The sequence below is a fragment of the Galendromus occidentalis genome, unplaced genomic scaffold (assembly GCF_000255335.2).
Source record: "Galendromus occidentalis unplaced genomic scaffold, Mocc_1.1 scf7180000077476, whole genome shotgun sequence".
NCBI classification, from domain to species: Eukaryota; Metazoa; Arthropoda; class Arachnida; order Mesostigmata; family Phytoseiidae; genus Galendromus; species Galendromus occidentalis.
In genome coordinates this window covers 715,621-728,990 of record NW_003805464.1, presented here as the reverse complement: position 1 = coordinate 728,990, position 13,370 = coordinate 715,621, and the positions used below count along the sequence as shown (strand labels likewise).

At 50.2% G+C, this 13,370-nt stretch overlaps 1 protein-coding gene across 1 annotated transcript; it reads left to right on the top strand.

Moving 5' to 3' along the window:
• The first annotated feature begins 9,713 nt into the window (after nucleotides 1–9,713).
• On the top strand, nucleotides 9,714–11,029 carry LOC100907464 (60S ribosomal protein L34). The gene is made up of 3 exons (XM_003744980.2): nucleotides 9,714–9,787; nucleotides 9,898–9,970; nucleotides 10,735–11,029. The coding sequence occupies exons 2-3, from the start codon at nucleotides 9,906–9,908 to the stop codon at nucleotides 11,003–11,005; spliced, it is 336 nt and encodes a 111-aa protein (XP_003745028.1). The 5' UTR covers nucleotides 9,714–9,787; nucleotides 9,898–9,905; the 3' UTR covers nucleotides 11,006–11,029.
• Nucleotides 11,030–13,370: the final 2,341 nt, after the last annotated feature.

Sequence of the window (13,370 nt, the reverse complement as noted above, 5' to 3'; positions counted from 1 at the left end):
CACGAAAAAGGCGATTTTCAATCAGCACGGTTCTTTCAATTATTTAACCTTCAGCCCCTCAGTTTTCAATTTCGACGGTACGCTCAGAGCCAATTCATATTTTTCGGAACGGGATGGTCCTTCAACTGAGTGTCGTTTGTCTCATTTCGTCGGGATCATATATGTCGATACGAATCGTCTCGCTCAGTCAGAAATAGTCACGCCTCGGAAAATAAATCTTCGTGGAGAATGACTATGTATTGAGAAATTCTATTTGACGCCTGGGCTGACAATTTTTCATTTTCATAGGCACCTTTGTCGTCGTATTGCTTTCCGCACATCCACACCGATCTCACATTCATCATAGAACCGATTTGATCCCAGACGAGGAAGAATGCCGCAATGTACGACTTGTTTTTCTCCAATCAGATACGAGCACAAACCGCGATATCACCTCATCCTGAAGATGTCGAACAACAGGACGCATCGTTTGTTTATTTTTTTAGAGGATCACGATTAGCAGTGCCGTACGCCGAGCAAAAAAACTCTTGCGCGCGCAAGGCAACCAAACATGGCATCAGGGCGGCAACATATTTTCTTCACTCAAGCCCCGATACATTCAGCGTCCATTTCCTATGTTCCAATAACGAGGGAGAAGGGCTTCTCTAGTTTCTCATGTAGAGTTCTGGCTTCGCAAACTTCACTTTTTTGGTTTCACCAATCAAGCGGTGCCAATTTTTGCGAAAATCCAATTTAATGCAATCCTGTTGGTTGTAGACAATCATCAGAGATTATGACCAGGGGCGTGCTAAGCTTTTTATTTGGGCTCGACGAGCTCCGGCCGGAACCCAGTTTGCCAACGGAACGGGTCCTCGAGTGGATCCAGCATTAGGCAACGAGATCGGAGTGGGTATATGGATTCAATAAGCCAAAGTGATCTAGAAAGCGGAATGAGCATAGTACGAGGCCCCCATGTCAAAACTTGCATTGAATTGAACGGATCGTTGACCCAACAGAATGCCCCTATGACGCAGGGATAAATCGAGAGATTCCCTGCTCTGCCCGAGATTAGCTCTCTACGACTTCCTGTTTCACTTCGAAAGGTCCAGCAGTAGAGATGGGTTGTCTTTCAGTCCAGCCGAAGGAAATCAGTTCATTCTCTGAGTGGTCGCGAATCAAATCTAAAGTCGCAATTGATCCGAGGATCTTTGATCTTCCGGAGATTCCTTCTGGCTATCGATTTGACTCAAACAGGAGGCAGAATGGAAACCCCAGAAGCAGAGAAAAGTGATTTCCTCCTCAGAAGCTTTTCGATTGTTCTTCTCGGGATAATCTCCGCCGATTGTGCTCCTGCGAATATCTCAGCCCAGCGTACAAATCAGAAGAAAACTCAGCGACGAACTGTGTTTGGGCATTTGTCAAACGCTTCCCTCGTTTCCATCGACCCCGCTGTCTTGCTCCGTCTGCTTCTCCTCCCCTCTGTCATTGTTGTAAAATCCACCGCCGGAGCTACCAATTGTGTGGCATCCCGCTTCCTCTTTTCCAGGAATCGGCATTTTCCACCGGGGAGGAATCTCATTCAATCTGACAAATGCTTAACTACGCACAGGTCCATCGCTCTTTCGGTGAGAGTTGGGCACTGCGTTCATGATTCTTTGGAGAATCGAAGCGGCTCCCCTGATAGACGTGGTCGTCCTATACGATGCGCGGAGCTTAGCAAGCAACCACGCGGGACGATTTCTGCAAGCAAAAAATCAGGCTCCTACGGTAATGGTGGACGGGCATCCAATTCCGTGAGGGTATGCGATACAGCAGCGCCACAGCCATTCGCCAAGCGTGAGAGAGCTCTACGAATCCTGTCGCAAGGCATTACATGCTCATCGTCTCCGTCCTCCGAGAAGCTTTCAATGATACGCTTCCGCCACGCGACTCAGTGCCCATGTATGGACTTCCTCTGATTTCTGGAACTCATCGATTCGCTCGCCCAACCATTCTAACGTTGTTCGTTGTGGGGGAGTTCTATTAGGATGGCTCCTCCGGCAACGACCGCCATGCGGTGCGTTCCTTAAGGAAAATCCGTCACGTACGAGTCAGAGGATCCGGAGAAGGAGCCGGCATCGAGCGCCCGCTTCGCCACGAGCGAGCCCGCCTGATCTCGGACACTCCTGAGAGAATTCTTCTTCGGTCCTCAAACTTCACAGGCTTCAAGATGCCTTGGTGGTTGGGATCGATCGCCAGCGGCTTTCCTCGATAATTTGGCGAAAATGATTCTGTCCCATTCAGCTGGCGATTATCACGCGTCAACCGAAACGATAAAAAAAGGAATTTTTCGCTTTAATCGCTCGTTGCGGAGCTCGGCTGATTCTTTTTTTTCTTGCCTCATTTTTGGCACCACGGACACCTGTTGCACATACATGTGTACATGGATCATACGAGCAGTTCCGTCATCAGGAGCGTCATGGGGTGCAGGAATCGAATCACTCCCGAGGTTTTCTTGTCGTGTTTTTGCATGTCGAGCTCGTTTCGATTAACGAATACCACCAGGAGCTCCGGCTCCAGCGCCGCCAGGAGTTGAAGGCGATTGATTGACTGTCGATCGTGTTCATCTTCAGCAGAGGAGCTCCGCTTATATTGAAGGCTTTTTATCGACGAATGTATCCAAGTTTATAATAGCGACGAATCGGATGCACACAGATGCAAAACAAAAACTTCCGTGCGCATCCATACGACTACACGTAGGACGGCCTGATTAGATAATGACGTCTGTTGGCGAATGCGACTTATTATCCATCAACGGTCATCGACTATTTCTCGCCGTCGGATACGAAAAAAGATCCGTCTTCCCCTCTAAGGTCCTGAAACGGAGCGATAATTTTCCGGAAAATTCTCCACCAATTCGGTATGGAAGCTGGTCATGATCTTATGCACTCGGCAAACTTTTCACTCGGCTGCCATCGCTTTCAGGAGCTGTGTAACAGCGTTGCGCAGAAAGCTGCCATTGGTCTGAGGGGTAGCTGCTGGTGTATTTTGCTCCTCAAGGATTCGATCCTTGTAGAGTCGTTTAGCAGAGCCCCAAACACCATCAGGGGCGACTAAGTGCGAACCAGACCATTCTTCAAATCATCGTTTTACGATGATCTCTGTTTCTGAAATCGTTGGATTTTCAGCCAGAGGTGCCAAAGCTTCGATTCCAGCCCCGCTGTGCTAAGGCTCCCTGATCCTTCCGGGAAAGGTACGGTTGCTGGGAATGTCAATTGAAGTCAGGAGCTTCCCCTTTGCGTACGATCCGGAAACCGGACACGGAGTATAGCGGAAGGAGAAAGTGCCCGATTCTGCAAGGATCGCGAGACGTCCGATCGACAGAGTCCAGAACGGAATCGGGAAGAGAAATCGTCGAACAATTTGATTTTTGACGAACGAATCGCCCGGAAGACAAAGCCAAAATGAGCAGCAACCAACCTCTCTAGTTGCTTGTGTGACCCCTGTCATAGAATCCGCCGCATTGGCGCAGCCGCAATTCGATACTTTGAAGAGACTTCCTTCACGGTTCTCGACCCTTCTCAACAAGAAGAAGAAACAACAACAAACCAGTCTATTTGTCGCCTCGTGCGGCTGCGGCTGTCCGCCCGCTCGCCCGCATACCAAATACTGGTCGTTGGTGCCAAATGATTCCTTGATTAACGTCGACAGGACAGCCGCGAATTCAGTCATTTTTCTTTTGTCATCCTCAGCCGGTGTTCATCTTCAGCCATCCAGGTATTCCTGTGCTGTGGAGCTTTTTCCCGCATAATACTTTTTGATTTTGGCACCGCTGCTCCGCGACCACCTGGGCTGTTTGACAAAACTCCCCTCGGAATATCCGACCGTGTGGAACTCAACGGACATTCATCTTCCGAGTCCCTCATGAATCTACGAACAGTGGGAAGCGATAAGATCTGTTGTTAGCACATGAAATGCCGTCACATTGACGCTGGTCGCGGATTTTTTTCGCTCACGGACCACAGAATTATAACAACTATTCCGATCGAAATCTATCACTGTCCCGTCGGTCGGTCAAAGTAAGCGATTCAGAAGGAGGTTCCCGTGATAGTCCGAGCCAGCGCGTATGAATATTGAACACATGCAGAAAATACGGTTCAACATTCCGGAGCGCTTCCATGCCGAGATCCGACAGAAGTTCCGACATCGCTCTCCCGTTCGGAAGCAAATAATGGTGGCTGCGGTTAGACTTGACGTGCTTCGGTCGACAACTGATGACGTGAGCTGATTCCCAATCACACGGTTTTCGCATCGGGATGAAGGTCTAGAGGGCGTTGTTCACTGGTCACCTCACTTTTTTCTTCCTCTCCTGGTTCAGCCTCGACGGCGGCGGTGGAAGCTCTCGCTCTTGTTGAGAGTCTCCCGTTCATAGACTGTCGATGATCCATCCAGTGCTCGGTTAAGTTGCGAACTAGGCGCGAAAAGCTTCGCAACGTTCACGGGATCAGACACGTTGTGGCGAGGCACTCCCTCGAAGGGTTGGATAGACGGGCGTAGGGCCGTTCTATCATTCAATGGATTAGTAGCCATTTTTGTTACAAGTCGGAGGCGTCGATGTCGCCCATTAGAAGATTCGATCGCTAACTTCTCGGTCGAGAATTCGGGGAAACCACGACAAAGATGCCTCTGACTGTTTCGAATCCCGGGCTAGGACTCTGAAAATTGACCAGGCTCGCTGCCATGCGTGGTACTAGCCCGAAGATAGACTGGAATATCTTTCCGAAGCTATTTTGGATTTGTTTCACTATATCCCCCTGAAACCGATGACCGATTGCCAAGGTTATACGACGGGGGCTCGCGGTTTCTCAATTTTCCTTTCTAGTGTAAAGGGCTGGCTTTTGACTTCGAGAGGGCTTTGTTTTCGGGATGGGTCTCGACGTCGGAATCAGGCGATAGCCATCGGTTCGTTATTGAATTTGAACACCACGCGTGCAATAGCGGAGCCGCAGACGACGTCATCTACATCATTAGAATTTCAAATTAATTATTCCCCACACAGGGCTCATGGAAGCCGGGACCGCGCCGCTTTCTACAATGCAGCCGAAGAGTCGAGTCGGACGAGCTGCTCCAAGAACCCCAGGCGGAATGGGCACTGACATAATTTAACGAGTTTTGGAAGAGTCGTCGCGGAGACTACACCGCACCGTCGCGTCTGGCTTGCGGGAGCTAAGGATCTCTCTTATTGCTTTCTCAGTCACATTTAGTCATCGAAATTGAGAGAAACTCGGATGGTGATACCAGAACTAACTAATTACTTAGCAAGAACCGATCCGTTTTAGCGTTCGCGCTTGGCTTACGTGAAGCATCACAATGCAATATAAATCATTTCGCATTCACACCCTTCGAGGTAGTTAACGCCAAGAAAAATCCTAATTTGAGCCAGAACGGGTTTGTCATGAACGGGACTGCTTCACAATGTTCTCGTTTTTGTAGCAGAGGAGTCGCGATCTATCTCCGTCAGGAAGTGTCTGTCTTCGATACTAATGTTGCTTGGAGCTGCTTCATAGTGTGATACGAGATACGATACTTAAATCGCGAGGGCAAGGAAGGCCGATTGTTCGCGCGGAGAGGACGGCCGGCTCCGAACGCCGAACGATTACGGACTCAGATGGCCTTCAACAGGTTTCCTTTGCTCGAGCGGACGGAATTTCTCAATGCATGTATCTTCCATTCCGACTTCTCGGTTGAAGAGCGTCCTAGTCCACCGTCTGAGATCTACGCCTGACACTGAGAAATAATGTGGCTCTACTTCTATAAGAGAAAGAGGCCACATTCGCAGATCACAAGGAATTTCCAGGGGAAGGACCAAGAGGGCAACGCGCAGAAAGGCTTTTCTGGGAGTCTACTGCGAATTTTTGTTCGGCTCGTAAAAGCCGTATTGGAGTCTACTCGAAGTCGGAAGAGATTTCGAGGGCGAAGGCTCATCACAACTCCCTGCAGCGCGCGGCTTGGAAGGCGAGGGATATTCATCTTGATTGATCGACGCGCATGAAACAAGTTGTGCGGAAAGATAGTTTACGCCGTCTTTTCTCGCTTGGGTCAAGCATGGACTGGCAGCGACTGGCCGGTCAGAATCGAGCCTCCCACAATTTTTTGTTCGTCGTGAACGTACCAAATGTATCCCCAGACTGCGATATTCGAATCCATAAGCTTCGGCCCAACCAAATGGACTAGCTCTCGTCAAAGACATATCAGGCCGGATTGATGTTCACCATCGTGTTTTTGGGTATGCTTTTGATCTTTTTCTAAGCCGGCTATCGCGGACGAGGCACTTTCGTTTCATTCGATTTCCTTACTCCAGGCGGGCAAACTTGATGCGCAGCGCCGGAACTCCCGTGTCCGCCGAATCCCAGCCCGAAAGATGAGCATACCGCCACTCTTCCTTTCTGTGAGTCCGGCATAAGCCAGCCCGCTCCGAAGCTATTGATTACGCTTCTTATCATGCGGAATTTCGGCGGATATAGTCCAGTACGAGCAAATAAGTCCCCAACGGCTGGAGACAATTCTCATTATCAGTGGGACGTTGCGGCGTCGAGAATGAGAATAATTCGGCTACGGCGACGATTCAACTTGATCAGGAATTTGTAGTCGGTCGACGACTGGGAGACAGTGAGACAGCATAGAGCCGTGCACAAACATTCCGAAGCGACTGCACGAAGCAAAAAATCAATGTTCGGGAGATAATGAGATCGATCTTCCAAAATTTCTGATTACGGCTCCTCGCGTCGTGACGTTGAGACGTCAACATGTCGAAGCCGGCTTGAAATTAATTACCGAGATCTCGACGATCAAGAAACCCTCACACATGTCATCCATCGAATGCTGGATGGCTCGCAGTCTATGATATAACGGCATCCATTGATCGAGGAAACGTCCATCGTATCAACTCTCGACATCCTGCAGATCGAAATTTTGTTGGCCGACGAGGGCAGCTTCCTGCCGCCACTGTCAGCCGCGATGAATTGGCCATATTTCATTCTGAGAATACTGATCATCGTAATGATGAGTGAGACGAGATGAGAGAGGGCGGTGGCTTTCCCTGGACGGGACTGTTCCATGTCTTAACTTGAAACAAATAAAAAAATTCATGCGTTTGACGTCGTTGGCGCCAGCCCAGGGTTAGGGCTGGAGCGTCTATTGAAATCCCGCTCTAAGGCATGACGGGGCTGCGGTACACAAGTCTTCGCAGCTCCCAGATGCTTCCTCTAGTGATACGTGAAACTGGGGAGATGTCGCCCTTCTTTGTCATTGATACACGCTCTCCAATCGTGCTGTAAGGCGATTTCACTGTCCGCGGTCGATACATAAGTATATCGGCACCGATTTCATTCATGACTGCGAAATCGACGAACCCTTCTACTAACGTATTCATGTCGTTGTATACCGAGGATATCATATACGGATTTATATTCTAGGTATGAGTATAAAAGTATAGATAAGGCAAAGTGAGTCAATGAATACTCTGGGCGGATTTTTTCCGGAAGCTGAGGGTCTCTAGGCTTCCCACTATTGGGCCGATTTTGGTTAGAATTCCTCCCACCTTTCCGGAGGACCCTTGGCATGCATGGATCAGAAACGGTGGATCCCCCCCATCATCACGAATGGAATCGCCCTAGAATGTTATTTCAATGAGAGTTCCGGAGGGAGCTTCGCTCACGAATTACCCTCGTCAAGGGCTAGAACAACGTGATCCCCCGTGGCTGATCGCTGGACATTCTGGAAAACTCTCCAGCGAAACTATCACTCAGAGTTGGCTGATCGAGTGCAGTACACCGTGGGCTATCATGTTCCACCGTTCTGCTAGGAATACATATGTACATCCAATACTGTGTGATTGGAAAAGAAAGACGAGATTGACGATTACGTCTGAAACTTCCGTCTCACAGCAGACGCCATGCATAACTGATAAAGCTGACGGGAACTAGAACGTGCTCGCTGCTGCTTGAGACTTCAAGGACTGTAGTCACGATTAGAATCTCGAGACGGTCTCCTGTTGTGGGTAAATCCATGAGCAAGAATCAGTCGCGAACTAATAGCACCTTCGAGGGTGAACCAGACCCCGGACCTGAATATCACCTATTGATCGAGATCGGGTCTCCCTCAAAATCAGTGGTAGAGTGCTCCCCGACGGACCACGACGACGTTCCTCCGAGGGCTCCCGCAGCCGGTTATCTACGGAGCGCTCACTAACGGCGCAAAGCATGGCGTGAGCTGACTCGCCTGCTACAAACATTCAGATCGGCTTGGTGTTCGGAGCCCCCTGGTGACAGACTCCGGATAAATTAGCGGAGATCACAGCCCCCCGATCGATCTACTTTGCCCGAATCCGCGATAACTCGCGACTCCGTCCGATAATGTCTCCCAAGTCCCAATGGAGTCTGGGAATCGCACTTCTCCGTCTTCCGGGAGCGACTCCAGTACGCTCTATCAGAAATGGGGATCGCTCTGGAATCATACAATCGCAGGATTAGCCGGAAGATCCTTATCCGAAGCCTCCTTACTGAACGAGCGTCGATCCGGAGGATGCCGATTGGAAAATCTTCGGCCGTCGGGCCTATTTAGCCAGGGCCTGAAGTTTACGGAGGAAAATAAGCGCCCCCCGGTCGGGCATCTAGTACGGTCATAGTTAGGCTTGCTCGAGGTTGATCATCGTCTCAGGAGAGGGCAGATGGAGGAATAAGATAGATGTCTGTCCTGAAAATGCTTTTTGGAGCGATGGGGCAGAGCTCATAGAAAATCTACCCCAGAGTCTACTTCTCCGTGCCATGGAGACGATGAGAGCTGATTCATCATTCCCGTCGAAGTGAGAGAGCCAAGAGCGGTAGCACCCCAGAGGCGGATTGCGACATCTAGAAACTATTACGAGTTCACCGAGGATCAAGTCCGAGTGAGCTGTCTCCTTTCCAACTAGTTGTGAGAATGCGTAACTCCGAACCCGAACAGCTCGATACCTTCTGCACCGGTATGTGTTGCACTCGCATCCAGCCCTTGCGGATAATGGCGCGGATGCTCCGGATCATCGCGAGGGGAGCGGGACCCGCGGACTCGTCGTAGTCGGAGTTCTTGTCCAATGTCGGCGTTACACCCGGCGTCCTCTTCTTCGAGAAGATATCCGTGATGCAGCGCAGGAGGCGGTCGTATCGCCTGCGACTGCGTGCTACGAGCCCCTCGGCGCGATACAGCAGGATGCAAAATCAGCTCTCTCCCGATTCTCGATCACCAAATAAGTTGTTGTTCGGAATTCGGAAGTCAGGCGAGAGGAGGCGCCCGGTCTCTCCCTATCCTCCAGCAGAGATCATCATCATTAGTATCACCGATCACCACACCTACATCATCGATGAGCTCTGTTCCGTTTCAGTGGGAGGTTATTCTATTTCCTCCTCGCCGAAATAGCATAACCTATTTTGCTATTGCTAACTCCTCAGAAGGCGCGAGACCTCGAGTATTCGGATGAGCGAGTAGAAGAGGATTCTCCAAAAGATGATCGCCGGGTGCTTGTTGATGTTATAGGCTCTCCTCGCTCGCTCGCAGCTCGTTATGTCTCCCTGACGTAAGGACCGAGATCCGATCAATGCGCCTCCAAGAGCCTCATCAGGAATCGAATAGGGAAGAGAACTGCATTCCGAATTCGATCGACATTCCGTGCCCGAGGAGGAATATGAATTTCGGTCCGGGTCCGGATTCACTTTGGTCCCACAAAAGAACCAAAATGAATCGAGGCAGTGGTTTCGGTTTCTATCGCTCACCCTTTCGGCCATTCCGTGAAACGGTGCGTGTGCGGTTTTAGAAGCGATCCGAGGAAATCAGTGATTATTTGCCCTCAAATCGTGTCAATATCATATCGAGAAATTAATTGAAAGTGTCCTCGAATATTCCCAGGCATAAAAATGGTTCAGCGACTGGTTCTGCGTCGTAGACTTCCCTACAACACCGCGTCCAACAAGAGACGAGTGTAAGCCTCCTTCGCTCTAATTTATCGCTTTCTCTGAAATGTGTCGAGTCGCATGATAGGACAGTTCCTCAGGAAAGGAGCCTAGCTCGGTCAGACTCAGAAGACATGGTTGTGACGATTCTCCGATTGCTGAAAACGCTTGTACAGAGCTCTTTCCGACTACCTATTCGATGGATGCACGCGTTCGAAAACACAAGAGTTGCGACGCTTTCCGTGCTTCCAACTGTAGAGTATCGAGTATCGCACTCTCTGCAGCAGCGAGTTGTTGCAACATTTAAAGGCATGTCTTGCTCGGAATCGGGAGGCGCCGTCCCATGGGTTCGGCGTTGCAGGCCACCTGAGAATTCCCATAGGTGGACTGTGTCAGAGAGACCCTAGACCAGTTGCATACACATGTTTATTCCAAGATTCCTGATTTTAATTATCAGTAATCTCACTGTCACTGCTACAATTACTCCTGGAGCATTCATCGTTCGGCAGAGATCGTTTCGGTGAAGCAAAAGTCGCGTTATCTTCTTGTTCCCTAGTTTTTCGGAAGAGTTAAAGGTCAGGCGCGAAGTCGTACATGATCCCCTGATTTTAGAAGCTTCCAAAACCGAGATTCGTCACAGTGACCGCTCCCCATGTTTCCGTGTGGAGAGCTTCCTCAGACGAGTGACACTCCGTTATATCATTATACGATATACGATGCTTTACCGTGTGAGCCTCGCTCCTTCCATTAGTGACGGAACCTTCACGTGGCTAATACTGAGCTTGAATTCCAGGTCCAAGACTCCCGGCGGCCGTTTAGTGTACCTTTACTTGGGTAAGCGGCGCACGGTCCCCAAATGCGGCGACTGTAAGGAAAAACTCCTTGGAGTCGAAGGAGCCCGCCCAGTGGAACGATCGCGTCAGACTCAGCGACAAAAGCACGTCACTCGTGCGTACGGTGGATCCCGCTGCGGAAAGTGTGTCCGTAACCGCATCATCCGTGCTTTCCTCATTGAAGAGCAGAAGATTGTCGCCCGAGTACTCAAAGCTCAACAGAGGAAGTGAATAAACCATGTGCTGAGACTTTGATGTGAAGACCTTTTTCTCCTCGACCTAGGTGTGTGACGCTGCCGGTGATAGGCCTCATCGGGACTAGTCTATGAGATTCGCGTTCCTTTTCGAGGATGGGCACTCCGAAGCTTTCGGACCGGACGTAGACCGAGTTCCTGGTCATTTCGGGAGCAAGTGAAGTTTCCATTCTATGAAGTGATCAACCAGAGCGTGCTGTCGCCCTTCATCTCACATGGAGAAAGCGGTGTTCTCGCAACCCACCAACGTGTAGTCGATGCATACCCGTCGATATGGAAGTGAATCATTTCGCGTCAGTGGCGTGCTCCGGGCGGCGCTATCGAGGAGGCGGCGTTTCCGGGCTCGACGTCTAAAAAAACGGCTATTTCCGTCAAAATTTTCGGAATTTCTCTCGGAAAACTTTCGGACAGGGGGCGGCATTTTGGTTGATCGCGTACAAAAATTCGAAATTTTTGTTGACCGCCCCGGGCGCCGTGAAGGGGTTGCACGCCTCTGCTTCGCGCCCTCTCTTTCGAGGAGAGCATCGATCTGAATGTCACGAGAATCTCACTATCGGTCGCATAAAACGCTCCAAGGGTAGAGAACTGCAGCAGCTTCCGCAAACTTCGAATACCTGATTTAGAGCGAAGTTCAAACCTGTGCTCTGGTAAAGCTGCTCGCGGCAGGCAGAGAGCGGACGAATATCCGCGGACTATTAAACTCCTTAGCTCCGAATTTGTGACTTGAACCCAAGTGTAGACAGGCAGAGACTTCCGGAAGCTCGACTTTGGACGGGAATCCCTGGCGACACCTTCTCATCTCGAGGGACGAGCTAGTCTACGAACTGATTTCTTGAAGTTTATTCGCAACGAAGGTCCGGCCAGAGGTTTCGAACATTCAGCTGCCTCCGTACTTCTCCTTCTCATATCCTACGACAAACGACGTCATCAGTACAAACATGAACGAGTCATGAAACTCTACAGCTTGTCAAAAATGAAATTTTTCTTGTACCGTTCCGTAAAGCAGAGCATTTTTTCCTTGAGCTCACTTCTTTGGGGAGATACCCAAGGCAGCCATGTAGAATATGCCGTATCACCGAATCTCATTCCCAAAAAGAGCGGTAAATCAAGCGTCATAGCAGACTTTCCAACCTTGCGCGTCAATCACGTCATACCGTAGGAACGATGCTCGACTTTTCAGAATTTGAGTGAAGCAGTGGATCGGGCACAAATCTTCACCTGTCAGACTCTAGACGGGCATGTTTACGAGCTTGGCTTCTTCGGTGGCTCGATCCACGGGTACCACTGAGGATGCTACTCTGCCAGCATCACGCAGAAACTTTCGGAGAATGATCCAGAGCTATGGATCCCATTCAGGATTGAACACCTCCGATTGTCTCCCTCCGCCCCACCAGCGCTGTTTGTGCGGTGAATCGATGTCGATCTTGCCCTTTGACAAAGCGATCAAGAAGCGGAACTGCTCGGGACCCCAAGAAGGATCGCCTTCCCAGCATCTACCAGGGTTCATCTCGAGCCCGCTTGCTTTTGTGCTCCGTGTTCCCCAGTCCCAGCTCATTCTGCTAAATCCCCTCAGACGAGGGCTTACGACACAGCTGGCTGGTATTCGCAGCCGTCGTGCCTGAACATGTTTGTGGAGTGGGTGTCATGTCGAGGAAAGACAGCGTCAAAGGGACAAGGAGCGGAGATTCGTCATCGAGAGTTTGACCGTATGGGACGGCAAATTATTCCGATTTCCGCTCGCATACTTCTCGGAAAGTCCATGAAGCACTCGGGGAATGGGATTTTCGAGGTTTTTGCCCCGTCGGGGACCCTGAACAGGCTTTCTTGTGCGAAAAGAGGACTCCTGATCGGAAGGCTTCAACTGAGGGACGCTTGTGCGCGACCTCGGCGGTGGCGTCGCGATTGCGGCGAATCGCTAGTTTCGATAGGAAGAAGCTGCGTGTGTCCTACAGAGGTCGGAAGGAATGTGCAACGACTAGCGAACGGAATAAATGGCTTCTCGAGCGGCAGGCAAAGTTTCGGAATATGATTTTATTTTGATGTCGGCTGCTTCTCAGTATCTTCTCCGAAAGAGCGCTCGCTCTGCGGTGTTCCGTTTGCGTCATCGAGACTTCCCCCTCAGCGAAACATCTCCAGTGAGTAAGGCGACAGTATGGTCACTCACGCTCCTTCGAAGTCAAATTGATTCCACTCATATTCTGGACCCTAGCCGAATCGACATACGATATCATTCTCGTTTTTGAATCAGCTGGAATTCCGATGTTGTAGGAGAGGTCTCCGACTAGGGTTTCGACGTGCGTTAGCGCCCTGCCGTGTGAGAAACCTCGTTTTGGATCTCTGTT